The 16,707-nt window shown below is 37.8% G+C and overlaps 1 protein-coding gene across 1 annotated transcript; it reads left to right on the plus strand.

Moving 5' to 3' along the window:
- Positions 1 to 2,071: 2,071 nt before the first annotated feature.
- SINHCAF (SIN3-HDAC complex associated factor) lies at positions 2,072 to 15,745 on the plus strand (the record flags this gene model as incomplete). The annotated part of the gene is made up of 5 exons (XM_079714732.1): positions 2,072 to 2,277; positions 3,578 to 3,677; positions 5,531 to 5,657; positions 11,618 to 11,768; positions 15,415 to 15,745. The coding sequence occupies 5 exons, from the start codon at positions 2,072 to 2,074 to the stop codon at positions 15,572 to 15,574; spliced, it is 744 nt and encodes a 247-aa protein (XP_079570858.1). The 3' UTR covers positions 15,575 to 15,745.
- Between the last annotated feature and the right edge of the window lie 962 nt (positions 15,746 to 16,707).

Raw genomic sequence — 16,707 nt, forward strand, 5'->3', positions numbered from 1 at the left:
GGTTTGTTAGATGGAGAAAGAAATCTACCTCATTTCACAGGTCTGTGCCTTTTCCTACTATATACAGAGCACCTTCCTCATTTTTTTCCTTTCAAAAAATCTCATTTAATGAAAATAATTAACTTAATCGACTAGGAGTATTTTATTTTCTTGTTTTAACAATTCTTAAATCAAAGCAACTGTTTAGGCTTCATTATGGAAATGCATCCGTGGCCTTCTGCCCCACTGCACCTCCCTTTTTGCTTGCCTCCCTCACCAACAAAAGCATCAAAGAACACTTAATGAACAGTGGCCCCTGTTTAAAAGGAAGACTTAAGTCTTTAGTTATTTGCTGATAAAATATTTTCTTAAAAACAAGTTATAAATCCTTTGTTTATATTTCAGAATCCCTGCATCTCAAACACACACACACACACACACACACACACGAGATCCTGGATATTTGGTTATTTTTCTGAATCACTTTCATATACTTGCTCTGGTATGGCTAACCAGAAAGGGAATGGAATGAGGTTAGGCAAGAGGTTATCCAAAGACAAACACCAGAATTTTTGTTTTACTTGTATATTTGAGTGTATTTCTAAAAGACCTTTTAAAGAGGTGGTGTTCTGTGGTTATAACTCCTAAAACTGTGGGCACAAATCTAGTTAGTATTAATAATTTTCTCTTCTAGATGCTTTATGTGATGGTTTTGTGATAATTTGTATTTGGACCTTTACACACACACACACACACACACACACACACTGCTCTGGATTTGTCCCTTGGGGTTTAGTTTCTGTTCATCACCTCTCTTAGTCCAGATGTTTTGGTGAAGTTGGTCCTTGGTTTGGATATTCTAAATTGCTTACAAGGTACACGTTTACTGCCAGCTACATTTTTGTTGCATCCAGCCCTGGAGCTGAATCTGCCTTCCTTGCTTGATGTTGAGATTTTTTTGATCATGGAAATCACAGTTTACTTTTTTGAACATATGCCTCCCACTATTACTGCTCTAAGGCATAGCACCTCATTGAAAAACTTCAAAAACCTCTGTAACAGCTGTGAGGGGCAGACCACTGGTCAGGCAACGTGAGCTCATTCTTAATTTATCTTAATGATTTATAAAATTATTATTCTTAAATTATAACCCTGGATTTTTGTGTATTTTACATCCTCCTTTCAGTAGTTTCAATTCAGGGACAACTTGCCTTAGAATTTCCCATTTATCACAGAAGAAATCCCCTCTGATTTCCCATAGGGCAAAGTAGTGTAGGTTGATGCATATTGAGCTACTTGTGTGCTTAGTATCAAATAGTGGTCCTGTAGTAAATGCTCAAAACTTTCCAAGAGAGGGGAATCACGTTAATGCAGAGATGCAAAATAAAAGGGGGTACCTTAGCTTAAATTTTAGGATGTGTCCTCCATTGTGTATGATTCCATTATTTCACAGGATAGTGGGGAGAGTTTGTTGTATTCTCTACTTAAAATCTTGAATTTTAGAAAATGCCTCCTTCCTGCAATTTTATTTTATTTTTTAAAATAAATTTATTTATTTATTTATCCATTTTTGGCTGCGTTGGGTCTTGTCTGCCGCGTTCAGGCTCTCTCCAGTTGCGGCGAGTGGGGGCTACTCCTCGTTGTGGCGTGTGGGCTTCTCATTGCGGTGGCCCCTCCCGCCGTGGATCATGGGCTCCAGGCATGTGGGCTTCGGTAGTTGTGGCTCGTGGGCTCTAGAGCGCAGGCTCAGTAGTTGCGGCGCACGGGCCCAGCCGCCCCGCAGCATGTGGGATCCTCCCCGACCAGGGATTGAACCAGTGTCCCCCGCATTGGCAGATGGGCCCTTAACCACTGCACCACTAGGGAAGTACCCTTCCTGCAATTATAGAATGAGTGTTTGCCAGGAGGGGAGAAGGAGGTAGTAGAAGCCTTGTTAAATACCTGAGCTACTTTGTGTGTTTTAGACACTTGCTATGCTCGTGTGCCTAGAACTGAGATGGATCCAAGAGGTTTTCACCAGAGCCCTCCTGTCTCGCTTGGTCATGTAGTACCGCATTGCTGGGGGTAGGGTGGAGCAGAGAGTTCGCTTTTAATGGTTTCTTGTTATAGCCCTCAACAAAGCTGTGTCATCAATTCCCTTGGCTTTACAGACTATTGCCCAGAAGAAAAGATGTTTGGTTTTCACAAGCCAAAGATGTACCGAAGTATAGAGGGCTGCTGTATTTGCAGAGCTAAATCCTCCAGTTCTCGATTCACTGACAGTAAACGCTATGAAAAGGACTTCCAGAGCTGTTTTGGGTAAGATCATGTGATATTTGTACCATTTTTGGAGTGAAAAAGATCACAGTATACAGAAGTATTTCTAAGCAAAGGGATTGGAACAGTGTGCTAATAATTAAAATCACTCATATTCTAATCTAGGTTATTTCAAGGCACTTGCTCTTAAAACAAATCAAACAATAGTGACAGCCTTCCTTTTTCCAGATTATGAGGAACTACCAGATTAATTGTGGAGCCTTTTAGAAGTTATAATCAAACAAACCCTTTTGTTAACTTCAGGATGTACAAAGAGATTTTTAAAAAAAATTACCCTTATTCTCTCTTACAGTAATTGTCCTCCACTAGTTTTCTGTCCTTTGTATTGTTCTTCTAAATTATAGAAATATATTTTAACCCAGCCTGCTGAGGATACTAACAGGACTTAATGCTCTGCCCTGAAACCTGTCAGGCTATGTTAGCTTTTATTTTATAATTTCGTTCTTTATTTATCTTTTGACAATAAACCTCTGCTTAATAAAATGGAAATTACTTTCCAACAAATACTTGGATGAAATAAAATACTTAAAGTTGAGCCATTTCCCATGTTGGAAATTAATTTCACCACTGTTGTTTCTTATCAAAACATTTTGTGGATTATTTATTGTTAATCCTAGACTTTGTACTTATTTTGAAGGTTGTCAGAGTCTCCACTAACCAACCTTGCCTTTTGAAATTACATTTTTCTCCTAATGTCTTTACTTCCAATTGTATATATAATAAATGTTATTAGTATTTTTCTGTGTATTTATAATACAGGAGAAGTGTAGTAAATGAAAAATTCCTCAGAGAAACAATTAAAAAATAGCTTGGTAACTATAGATTTCTTTCCCCCATGCAGATATATTCATTAAAAAAAAATTACAGTGCCTCTCTGGTTTTGTTTGTTGTGAAACTAGAATATCACGGCACATTTTTGTACTTAAAAGGTCGTGTTTTATTGCTTATGAAGTATCTACACATTTCAAGAAAGATTAATTGGACAGCATTGTTTAAAACCATGGTGACCAGGATCTTCTCTAGGTCTTAAATTTTGCTGTTGTTTTAAAAAACGTTCTTTATTTTAAAATGACCAAATTGTAGCACATGGAATTGATTCATTGGATCTAGAAGTTAATTATATTTCTGAAATATTCTACAGAAACAATGGAACTAGATCACTCCATACATTTAGAAATAACATCTATAAACTATAAATAGTGTTTTTTTCTAAAAGAAATGTACTTGCATGAGTTGTTTAATGTAAAGGAGACTAATAAAGGTTTGATTGTTTTCTTATCAGGTTACACGAGACTCGTTCAGGAGACATCTGTAATGCCTGTGTCCTGCTTGTGAAAAGATGGAAGAAATTGCCAGCAGGATCAAAAAAAAACTGGAATCATGTGAGTTCATCTTTCGTCTTTCTCAATTATACCTCTGTTATATTTAAAGTAACATTAATTTTTCCCCCTAATTTAGGAAATAATATGTTCCTAGGGTAGAAAAGTCTGAAAAGAATAAAGAAAAGCACTACTTGCTGCTCAGATATAATCACTTAACATTTTGACATTTTGGGGGGGAAAATAGCTTGGTATGGCATTTCTCTAAGGTTGTATCAAATATACCCATTTTTGGAGATTCACAGTGTACATTTCACATATTTTTAGGTTTAACCCAGAAATTCCTAGAGTTAATTAGACATGGATCCTTTTTTTCATCTCCTAGGATTATGTATGTCCTAATTCATGTTGGTACTAATGAGCACATTGGTTTATAATCAGAACTGGATTTAAAGCCTGCCTTTACCACTTACTAGTTGTGAACTTTGGGCAAGTGACATTTATTTATAAAGTGCAAAGATAATAGCTATCTCACAGAACTGTCGTAAGAACTGAATGTGATGATGTATATAAAGTATAACACATAGTAATCACTCAGATAGAAGCTATTGTTATTCTCTATATTAAATCCAGTTGAGATCAAACTGGAATGTAAATGTGTTTTCTATTTGCATTTCACTTTATAATGTCACTAGAATTCTTTAGAAAATACTTTCTTTTTTTTTTTTTTTTTTTTTTTTTTTTTTGCGGTACGCGGGCCTCTCACTGTCGCGGCCTCTCCCGTTGCGGAGCACAGGCTCCGGATGCGCAGGCTCAGCGGCCATGGCTCACGGGCCCAGCCGCTCCGCGGCATATGGGATCCTCCCAGACCGGGGCACGAACCCGTATCCCCTGCATCGGCAGGCGGACTCTCAACCACTGCGCCACCAGGGAGGCCCTAGAAAATACTTTCAATAACCAGAACGACACTGTTAGGTCTTACTTAATTTTTCTGTATGCTAGCTTGCAGAAGATTTATGACATTTATACAAAATGTTTGTTTTTAAGTGGGCAAAAAATATTTGTTTTTTACCTTTTTTCTTACACTAGCCTAACACTGTCCTTTGGTGACAATGTTTCATTATTATAATAGGTTTCTGTGGGTCTGTTAACCTATAAAAATGTGAGTTTTTCTTTAATTAATAGCTTACCTGGAGAAGATCCAAATTGTGATTTTGAAGGTGATGTCAACCTTTTTACATAAGGTTAGAAATCTGCAAATAGCCAATGTGAATGAAGGCATGAGAAATGAGACCATATGGGGCTAGACCAGTGGCCGTGCTAGGATGTGAAAGAACATGCCATTGCCCTCACGTGGCTGACCTCAGGGATTAAGGGTGTGTAGTAAAAAGAGCATAAAGCATAGGTCTGAAAACCCTGATTTGCGTCTGGGCCCCTTCCCCACCCACCCTTGCCCATTTACTAGCTTAGTGAAATAAGGCAAAATACATAGTTGAATATCTCTTGTTTTTCTTTACCCTAAAACTGGAGTAACAAATTACTGCTTACTGCTTTGTGGTGAAGTTAAAATCAAAAGTATGTGAAAACTTTCTTGTAAACTGCAGAACATCATCCTATAGAAATGTTAATTGTTGTTAGGTTTGGTTTTTCTTAACCTACTTGGGTCATTTTCACCATATATAAAATCTATGTAAATTTTTTGTCCAGCAGACTCCTACTGTTACTTACTTCAAAGGAAAAAAAACACTAGATAAATTATTCTTTAATACCATGTGATGATTAAAAGTGCACATGAGCTCTCAAACACTGAGTAGAAAATTCAAATTTGGCTCCTTCAAATAAGCATTTGTCTGAACCAAGGGAATACAGAGGTGTCATTTTTAAAATGGTATTAAATATTCAGTATTTTCTTCCAGGTGGTAGATGCAAGGGCAGGACCCAGTCTAAAGACTACCCTGAAACCAAAGAAAGTGAAAACTCTATCTGGAAACAGGATAAAAAGCAACCAGATCAGTAAACTGCAGAAGGAATTTAAACGTCACAGTAAGTTTGATATTGAAACATGAGGATTTAAGAATAGTTGTTTTGTTTTTGTCTGGGGTGGCACATGGCATGTATGGACCATTTTTTCTTTTATTGCTTTTTAAAAAAAGAGTGGGAGGCAATGTTGACTTGGGAGAGATATTTTATTTCTATGAAATCTTCGAACTTTATCTTTGATTTTGGTGTCTTAAAAGTACTTTCAGAAGCCACTTCTTCAGATTGTGCTAAGAACACTCAGACCATTCTGGTCTCTTTATTGACATCTTAATTTTCTAGAAGGTGAATTTTTCAAGTTTGTTTACTTGATTTTTATTCTTAAGGAGTTTGAGGCCTGGAGATATGCAGAAAGGTATATAAATAATTAGTGGACAATCTGAGACTAAAGCCCAGGTTCTCTGGAGAGTAATTTTGGAAATCATAACTCAGATATTGCAGTAAAAGCCAGCCTCAAGACCTTTAGGTTTAAGGGGGCTTGGTGTGTTATGTGGGGTGAGAGGCTGGGAAAGGAATGATAAATTAATATTAAGCTCGTCTACTTCTATTGGAAGTCATTGGGGGCAGGGGACCTTTTGTGGTACTACTGTATTTAGGAATTTAGATTTCAGATTTTTTTTTTTTTTTTTTTTTTGCGGTACACGGGCCTCTCACTGCTGTGGCTTCTCCCGTTGCGGAGCACAGGCTCCGGATGCACAGGCTCAGCGGCCATGGCTCACGGGCCCAGCCGCTCCACGGCATGTGGGATCTTCCCGGACCAGGGCACGAACCTGTGTCCCCTGCATCGGCAGGCGTACTCTCAACCACTGCGCCACTAGGGAAGCCCTAGATTTCAGATTTTGAAAAGGAAATCCACTGCATATAATGTTATTATGTTATTTATTACGCCCAGGGGGATCTGAGGCAGCACTATTGAATCAAACACATTAGTGTTTCTGTGGGGAGAATGTAGGCGTATTCATATAGGTGGAATAAACTAACTGTAAATAAGCTAGTCAGGTTTGCTTACCTAATTATAGTCCAGGTCAGGCCAGATTTTGTGACCAAATTGGTTAGGAATAAACTTTTGTTTTGAGAACCTTTTCAGAATTGTAGGTGGACCTGTATTGGAATTTTCAGGATTAAAAAAAAAAAACCTGGGGAATTCCCTGGCGGTCCAGTGGTTAGGACTCTGAGGTTCCACCGCAGGGGGCACGAGTTCCATCCCTGGTTGGGGAACTAAGATGCCGCATCCCGCACAGTGCGGCTAAAAAAAAAAAAAAGTCTGTAGGACCTTGTTAGACAAAGTTTTATCAATCAGTGCTTGTTTTAGAAAAATGGAAAAAGACAAGTTACTGATCAGATAGAATGAGAGGAAGGAAGGAGAACTATCATCTCTTGAGCATTTTGGTATATGTACCAAGCACTTTACATACATAATTATCCCAATGATTTCTATTTTAGAGATTAGGATAGGAAGTACAAAGTAGTGATTTCACCTTGACCCGAGGTCACTTAGTAAGTGGTAGAGATGAATTTGACCTGGGGTTTGTCTAATTTCAAAGCCCTGTGCTGTTTCTACAATATCATTCTGCTCTCTGGGATAGTGTAACTCATGCCACAGGACTCCAAAGTCCTTCCAGATCTGCTACTAACTCTGCTCTCAGGTAAGTTGGTGTTACCAGTCCATAGTTATTCTGTTAATATATTTAATCTTTGGCTAAAATATTTTAATACATTTATGGTAAAATATTTAGGCAACATCAAATATGTGTATATTTTAATTATACATGTTTGTTTCTTAACCAGCTATCACCAAGGGGGGAAGAAAGACTGACTCTACCCTTTATTCTCTTTAAATGTTTTAGTGAACATTCAGAAAATAGTAATTTTCTTCTAAACTTGAGGGGTAGAGAAATTGATATTCGTTGTATATTCTTAGCGTCTCCCTTTAATGATAGGGAAAGTGACATCTGACTAACTTTTGCCTTACCTAAGGGAATATGTCCAGTGTAATTTTAGATTTTTGTGATAAAGCTGTGCTGTGGAGGGGTTGGAAACTGAAAATAACTGGGTTTTGGAAACTCAGAGTGAAACATGATTTTCCCAGGTGCATTGTGAATTGCTAGCAGCTGTGTGCACCATAACAGTTTTGAGATATTTGAATTTTTATACATCACCCACTAAATGGTTTCCCTGTCTCTGGTTATATATTTGCTTCCATGCATTTTGCATGTACTTGCCCTGTATTCCTCTTCTTGGGGCATTCTTTCCTTTGTGGTGTACTGGAAAAAGGCATTGGACCTAGGGCTTGAAGATCTGGATTTGAGTTACAGTTCTTGAACAAATATGTGACCCTGGTGTTGCTTAACATTTAACCACAATTTCCTAATCAGAGAAGTGAGGATAATCAAGTAAAAGGGGTTTTGTAAAACAAAACAAAGCGAAATAAATTCCCATATAAAGGTTAGCCATTCTTTTTGTCATTCTTCTTCCTAAAACCTGCAATGATTCTGGTTGCCGTAGAATAAAATGGAAAACCCCTAGCAAGTCTTTGGATGTACCGTTTTAGGGAAAGGGTCAGTTCCCTTCACGTGCATAGTGTATTCTGCTTCCACAATTTTACTCATCATCCCCACCTACCCCATGCTATCTAACTAGGCTTTTGTGCCTTTCCAAATCCTACCTACCTAATGTTTAAGACTTCAAAAATTACAGTTCTTTGAAGAATTTCCAGATTTACATTCTAGAAGAGAGGTTTTTTTTTTCCCCTAACTGCGCTTCTATATATAATTGTATCCTAGTGTCCCAGGTGTTAGATTGAACCATGTAAAATTGCCATTTTTATAGGTAGACATGGTCAAATAACTGCAATTTCAAATGGTTCATAGATATTAAACACTTCCTAGGATAGTGATGACTATCACTAGAGCAGCATAGAGATGACTGCTATTGCTGTTAATTATTAGGGCAGTCTTTTGTTTTTTTTTCTAAACACACACCCTAGCAGTGTATGTGCTGTTTAGTTAGTTAGTTAGTTAGTTTGCACTGGGTCTTAGTTGCGACCTGTGGGATCTTTAGTTGCAGCGTGCGGACTTCTTAGTTGCGGCATGTGGACTTCTTCTTAGTTGCAGCACGCGGACTCTTATTTGTGGCATGCAGGCTTCTCAGTTGCGGTATGTGGACTTCTTAGTTGTGGCATGCATGCAGGATCTAGTTCCCCAACCAGGGATCGAACTTGGGCCCCTTGCATTGGGAGCGCGGAGTCTTACTCACTGGACCACCAGGGAAGTCCCAGGGAAGTCTTTTAAGTATTCCTGTAGACTTATTCCTGTAAAGCATGCTAGTCCTTATTTATTCATTCATTCCTTCATTCATTTATTATTCTTTTTTTAATATTCTTTTCCATTATGGTTTATCATAGGATATTGAATATAGTCCTCTGTGCTATACAGTAGGACCTTGGTGTTTATCCATCCTGTATGTAACAGCTTACAGCTGCTAACCCCACCCTCCTACTTCCTCTCTCCCTCAGCCCCATCCCCCTTGGCAACAACCAGTCTATTCTCTATGTCCGTGATTCTGTTTCTGTTTCGTAGATAGGTTCATTTGTGTCATATTTTAGATTCCACATATAAGTGATTTCATATGGTATTTGTCTTTCTCTTTCTGACTTACTTCACTTAGTATGATAATCTCTAGTTGCATCCATCTTGCTGCACATGGCATTATTTCATTCTTTTTTATGTAAAGCCTGCTACTCTTGAGAATTTTGTTCGGTTGTTTTTTCATGAAGTTAAGCTATTCATATTTTGGAAGTAAATGAACATATTAAAAACACCAATGGTGCTTTCTTTGTTTTAGATACTTAATTTTATGCTATTGTATATAAACTTCTGTTAATAGAAAATGCTTGTGAGCGCTATTCAAAAAAGTTTTCTTTAGTCTGTTTCTTCCCATGTAGGATATGACACAGGGTTTGATGTCTAGTGGATACTTAATAAATATTTGATTAGTTCTATGAATTGGAGGATTATTCTATCCACCTATCCTGGGGGGGGGGTGGTGAGTCTTTAGCCAAAGGTAAGATGTGTGGTAGGCTCAACCCCTGTCTGATATTGCTGTTACTGAGAGTAGCAGTATGATAGCTTTATAGCTCAGTGACTATCAACCAAAAGATTTATTTTCTGGCTTGTAAATTTATATGAAGTCTTCTGAGGGCAAAAACACTAAATCATGTTTAGCTTGTATCTGATGAATTGCCTTTACTCCTTATTAAGTCAGGATCTATTGTTTTCCCTTTATGGGTAAGGTATCATTTTTCTTTGGATGCTTTCAAGATTTTTTTCTTTTTCTTTAACGTTCAGAAGTTTAATTATAATGTGTCTTGGCATTGATTTCTTTGGGTATATCCTGTTTGGGGTTTGCTCAGCTTCTTGAATCTATGGGTCTATGTCTCTTGCCAAGTTTGGCATGTTTTCAGCCGTTATACTTGAGTATTTTTTCACCTCCGCCCTCTTTCTCCTCTTCTTCCGGGACTGCAGTCACGTGAGTGTATGTTTTTTGCTGTAGTTCCACAGGTCTCTAAGGCTCTTTCATTTGTTTTCTTTGTGTTGTACAGGTTGGGTAATTTCTGTTGCTCTTTCTTCCAGTTCACTGATTGTTTCCTCTGTTCCCTCCATTCTGCTGTTGAGCCCGTCTACTGAGCTTTTTATTTCATTTATTGTATTTTTTCAGTTCGGATTGCAGTTCCTTGGTTCTTTATAGCTGCTTTTTTTTTTTTTTTTTTTTTAAACTGAGGCCTACTTGCTGAGGCTATGTTTTCATTTATTTCAAGGTTGTTCATAATGGCTTATTGAAGCATTTTTGTCATAGCTGCTTTAAAATCTTTGTCAGATCATTCTAACGTCTCTGTCATCTTGGTGTTTAATAGATGCTTGACTTTTCATTCAATTTGAGATCTTCCTGGTTCTGGATATGATAACGATTTTTTATTGAAACCTAGACATTTTAAAATTGTGTTGTGAGACTCTGAGTTTTATTACTTGTTTTAACTGGCTTTTTTTTTTTCCAGAAGGGGAAATGGGTGGGGGCACCACCTTGTTACTGCCAAGTGGTGTTAAAAGTCAGGTTCCCCCTAACTTTTAACCTCCTTTCCAGCCTCCTTTGGTATCTGAGGTAGGAGGAGCTCCTGACTGGCTGGGTGGGGGTGGGCTGGGAATTAAGGCTCCCATGTGGTAAGGGTGCTCCTGTTCCTGGTGGGCCACAGTGAAGGCCCTGACTCTTCAGAGGGCTTCCACTGACATCATCCTGGTGGAGGTGTTGGGGGGCCTCCTAACAGTCTTGGGAGGATGGAAACCTAGGCTCCCCACTTGGCTTTTGCTCCTGTGGGTGGGGGTGGGGACCCTTCTTTTTCCATGGTGTTTGGCTGGAGTAAAGGCGTTATTGTCTCCGAAAGGATTCCTCTTTCGCTAAGCTGCCCCTTTCCTGGTCCTTTGGCTAGAGAGGGCAGGCTTCTGTTGGCTGTGTGTGTGTGTGTCTATGTCGTGTGTGTGTGTCTATGTCTATATCTGCACCCATTGGCATTTCTGAGTTGTTGGCTTCTTCAGCTGCAGGACTGGGATTTAGGAGGCAAAAAGAAAACCCATAAAAGCTGGGTAGCTCACCCCCGCTTCCTTCCTTAAGTCTCGAGCTCACTAGCTGTTGCCGACTTTCAGGGTGTTTAGTTTTGTTTTATATGTTGTGTCCGTATCTATTTTTAGTTGTACTTATTAGCAGGAGAATAGAGAAAAGTATGTCGGCTCTTCATCTTATTGGAAGCTCATTTTCTTTTAGATACACTTTAGTACAAATATCTTCAAATGTCAGTAGTGCATAGAAAATAAATTTTTTCTTTTTTTTTTATTATCTCATTCACTGTGTTTTATGCTGAGGCTTAGTTGCAGCTGCATATAGTGAAATTATAATTTGTTTTCACTTTATTTCAGATTCTGATGCTCACAGTACCACCTCAAGTGCCTCTCCAGCTCAATCTCCTTGTTATAGTAACCAGTCAGATGATGGCTCAGATACAGAGATGGCTTCTGGCTCTAACAGAACGCCAGTGTTTTCCTTTTTAGATCTCACATACTGGAAAAGGTAAAAGCAACAGAAAATATCTCTCTAACCAGCAAACCTTCTTAATTATAGGCAACGGTTTCCCACTTCCTTAGCAATTAAATGGCATTTGGCACACAGCTGGTAGCATGTGTGTTCGGAGGTGGATTAGGCAAGAATGGAGCTGAGAGTGTGGATTTTGTGTGTTTTTTTCTATTAAAATTGATTTAAAGTGGAAATCATGTTAAGAAATCTAAATTTCCTATGATGGAGTATACTAGGTATTCATTCTGACCAACTCTCCCACTGAAAAAAGTAAAAGGGCTAGAAGTATATATATTTTTATGTCTTTAAAAATGGCATTAACAAGTAGACAAGTTAATAAGAAATAATCAGAGGCCAAACGCTGAGTGAATGAGGGACCCCAAAGTCAAAAAAGAGATAATAGACTAGGAAAGAGAGAATATTTAAAGAGAAAGTGGTTAAGGATTTTCTAGTTCACAGATTTGGGAAGACTAACAAGTTAAAAGCAAGGTAATAAGCAATTATCTTATGGGTGAAGAAGTTTCACCCATAGATACATCATAGGGAAACTATGGAACATGGGAGGCAAAGCAGATTTTAAGTAGTGAGAAAATAAAGACATTATTTTCAAAGGAACAGCAAACCTACAAGCTGAATTCTCAGCATGAACAACGAAAGCCATAAAACAATAGATTAATACCTTCAGTGGCCCAAGAGACAATAGCTCTCAACTTAAAATTATATATATGTAGCAAAAATATCTTTCGTAAATGAGGGCATAGGACTTTTTGACTAGAAAAAGAAAATTGAGAGTTTGCTGCCAAACTGACTCAATAACAAAAATTCTATAGGCAGAAAAAAGAGCTCCAAGATTGAAATTCTGAGAAGGATAAATAAATATTTGTTGCCTATAGGTAAATTTAAACAAACACTGAAGGCTTAAAATGATAATAGATGGGAATTATAAAAAAAAGAATTAAATGACAACAGTAACATATAAGTCAAAGTAATAGAAGTGATGGGAGTTAAAATGTCCTAATATCTTTGTATTGTTGACAATAAATGTATTGAATAACTTTAGAGTTTGATTAATTAACTGTATAACCACTAAAAGAATAAAAATAAGAATGTAAAACCTCCAGAGAAGAAGGGAAGGATGGAGAGTTTTAAAATATACCTAGCAGGACTTCCCTGGTGGCGCAGTGCTTAAAAATCCGCCTGCCAATGCAGGGGACATGGGTTCGGTCCCTGGTCCAGGAAGATCCCATATGCTGTGGAGCAAGTAAGCCCGTGCACGACAACTACTGAGCCTGTAAGCCACAACTACTGAAGCCTGTGCGCCTAGAGCCCGTGCTCCACAACAAGAGAAGCCACCGCAATGAGAAGCCTGCGTGCCGCAACGAAGAGCAGCCCCTGTTCACTGCAACTAGAGGAAGCCTGCTTGCAGCAACGAAGACCCAACGCATCCATAAATCAATCAACCTAGCAAAATAAAATGACGAAAACCTCCATACGTTTGTAAATTAAGAAACCATGGGTTCAAGAAGAATGTATAAGTTAGAAAATCCTTATAACTAAAAAAAAACTGAAAAATACCACAAATGAAAATGTGTGGTATGAAGTTAAAGAGGTAGATAGAAGAAAAGTTGCCTTTAATGCTTCTTACAAAAGAAAGATTTAAAATAAATGAAGTTACATGTATCCAATTTAAAGATTAGTGAAGCTCAATATAAAGTAAAATAAAAGCAAGGAGATCCTAAAGATAGGAGTAGAAATAAATGGAGTAGAAGATCAATATGAATGGATAGTATCAGTAAAGCTAAGAGTTGGTTCTTGAAAAAGATAACCAAAAAAGTTACTAGAGATAAAGCAGGTCAAGAAAAAGAGATGGTACCGATAAGCATCTTGGATAAGAAAAGGGAGATTCAGCTATAGAAAAAGCAGAAGTTTAGAAGACAATAGGATATTAGAAACAGCTTCATGACAATAAATTTGAACATATAGGTGAAATGGATACATTAGTAGAAAAAGACCGTTCACCAAAACTGTCTCAGGAAAAAGTAGAAAACCTGAATTGTCTCATAATAAAGGAATGGATTCAGTGGTCAGAAGTCTTCCCTCAAAAAATCCCAGGCCTAGATAGACAAATTCTACCAAACATTCCAGAAACAAATGTTTCTAATCTTGCACTGGCTTTTCCAGATTATGGATAAAAGAGGGCATAGGCTCCAAGCATTCTATGAGGCTAACATAACTTTGATATGTCATAAACAATATATCATAACTAGATTAGATTTATTCTAGGGATGTGAGATTGTTTGAAGCATTAGAAAGCCAACTAATATAATTTGAGTTTCCTAAAGGAGGGAGAAAATGCCTATTGTCTTAGTGGTATATTGAAGATGTTTGATAAATTTGAACTTCGCTTCAAGGTTTAAAATAAAACCTTTAGCAAAATACGAATAGAAGGGAACCACGTTGATAAATAATTTGCATTTTCGAGTAAAGTTGAACACGTTCCCATTCCTATAGCCCAGCAACGTAACCTAGGAAAAAACCTTCAGACCTGTGTGCACCAGTATGTACAGCATGTTTGTAATAGCAAAAATTGTCCCATCAGAAGGAGAGTGGGTAAATTGTGGTATATTCACATGGTGGAATACCGTACATAAGTTAAAATGAAATAAAGCTCTAACAATATGTATGAATGTCAGTCACTGTTGAGCAAAAAAATTGCAGCATACAATGTGATTCCATATATATGCATTTCTATATATATATATTTTTTAATATATTACATATATGAGTTAACAAGCAATATGTTTAGAGATGCAAACGTTGTATGTAAAGAAAAAAACGGAGTGATAAACCTGAAATTAAGGAGGAGAGAATGAGATTGGGTGGACTGGGATTAGAGAGGGGCATACGGGGGACTTCATAGGAAATAATAGTTTTTTTTAGAGTGTGTGATCCATGGATGATTTGTTGTGTTGTCATTTTTGTATGCCTTTATGTATATTTGATAGTATGTGTATATATTTTTTGTCTGTTCAGTATTAAAATAAAACCACCAGCTGTATCAGCCTGTTTATGGTGGCTGTTTTCTTTAACATTTGGTGATTTTTGGAGGAAACCGTTTATAACTTTTGGAGCAGCCTCTGAAACTGACTGCTGTCTCTCAGATTGCCTTCTTCCCCCTTAATATTTGATAAGATTCCAGTGTGGGATTTAAGGCGCCTGGGTAATTCCCATTACCTAGCAAACTGGGGTCACTCTAGGAGCCCATTCATTAGGAATGTGATGAGATTGTGGAAGTAGAACCTTTGATCATGCTGTACTAGTTATAATGATGAGTAGATTTTTCCTTTTTTTTTTTTTTTTTTTTTTTTTTTTGCCGTATGCGGGCCTCTCACTGTTGTGGCCTCTCCCGTTGCGGAGTGCAGGCTCCGGACACGCAGGCTCAGCGGCCTATGGCTCACGGGCCCAGCCGCTCTGCGGCATGTGGGATCTTCCCGGACCAGGGCACGAACCCGTGTCCCCTGCATCGGCAGGCGGACTCTTAACCACTGCACCACCAGGGAAGCCCTGGTTTTTCCTTTTTTTGTATTCCTGTTTTTCTGCCTTATTTAATATATTTTGTTCTCTCTCCATTTTTTTCTTTTAGACAGAAAGTATGCTGTGGCATTATCTATAAAGGCCGTTTTGGGGAAGTCCTCATCGACACACATCTATTCAAGCCTTGCTGCAGCAATAAGAAAGCAGCTGCTGAGAAGCCGGAGGCGCAGGGGCCAGAGCCTCTGCCCATCTCCACTCAGGAGTGGTGACTGAGGTTGATGTAGAAGGGGAACAAAAAAATGAGTTAAATTTTGGAAAACACCAACAAAATGACCTTCCTATTTTTAACTTGGATACCTGTTATTCTGCCAAAAGTTGATTTCTAGAATAGTTTTGAGTGAGTTATTTTCCCTCCAGTTCCACAAAGTCTGAAGCCAGTATCTAGCTTACTAAAAGAAAAAAAAGAAGTGTACATAATATTTAAGATGCTGAGTATTTCATAGGAAAGCTGAATGCTGCTGTAAAGTGCTCTTTAAGGCTTTTTTTAAAAAAAAATCCCCTTCTAACGAATGAAATTAGGGGAATTTCGGGGACAGAGATGGGATTTGTTGTATGATAAACGTATGTAGTTTTAGTCTTTCTATATTGAGAAGCAGTGGTTGGGGCATTTTTTAAGATGGCTGGCTACACTTGTTTTCCTTCGTTAGAATAAATTTGTCATAACTCAGTAAACACAGACTTGCCCCTAGAGGTAGTTGTTAATAACTTTGAAATATTAAGGTGTTGCCAAGGTTCTGATGATTCAAACCTGTACTACTGAATATTAAGCAGGACGGACTAAGCTCTCTAGTGCGAATATCTTGAAGGAGTAATTTCTAAATATACAGAGGTAACTTGACTGTATATGTTGCATCCTGTGTCACCTCCCTCCATATTGATATTTGATAAAGTTTTTAATTTATATGAAACTTCTAAAGCATAATCAAAGTTCCTCTTGGGGAAATGTCACATCTTTAGGATAGGCAATCCTATATGAAGAGTACCAAAGCATTACCCCTTGGTAGAGAATGCACTCTATTAAAAACGTTAAATTATCTGAAAAATAAAATGTGCAAGTCTTCAGGATGGCACATGAAAAAAACAAAGGTTAATGCTTCTTGGGGCACATTTCTTAGAGGGCTTGCAAGTGTGTAAATAATTTGTTTATGTTACATGACTGGTGACTTCATTGAAAATCTGCACAATTCAGTTTTAGCTCTGGATTACTTCGGTTGACCTTTGTGAAGGTTTTATCTGTGTAGAATGGTTGTTTGACTTGTTTTAACCTATTAGGGTTTTGGGTTTTGGGTTTTTGTTTTTTGTTTTTCATTCTATATTAAAGTAAAATTCTACTAAAAGAAAA

Source organism: Hyperoodon ampullatus (genome assembly GCF_949752795.1).
Source record: "Hyperoodon ampullatus genome assembly, chromosome: 11".
Taxonomy (NCBI): domain Eukaryota; kingdom Metazoa; phylum Chordata; class Mammalia; order Artiodactyla; family Ziphiidae; genus Hyperoodon; species Hyperoodon ampullatus.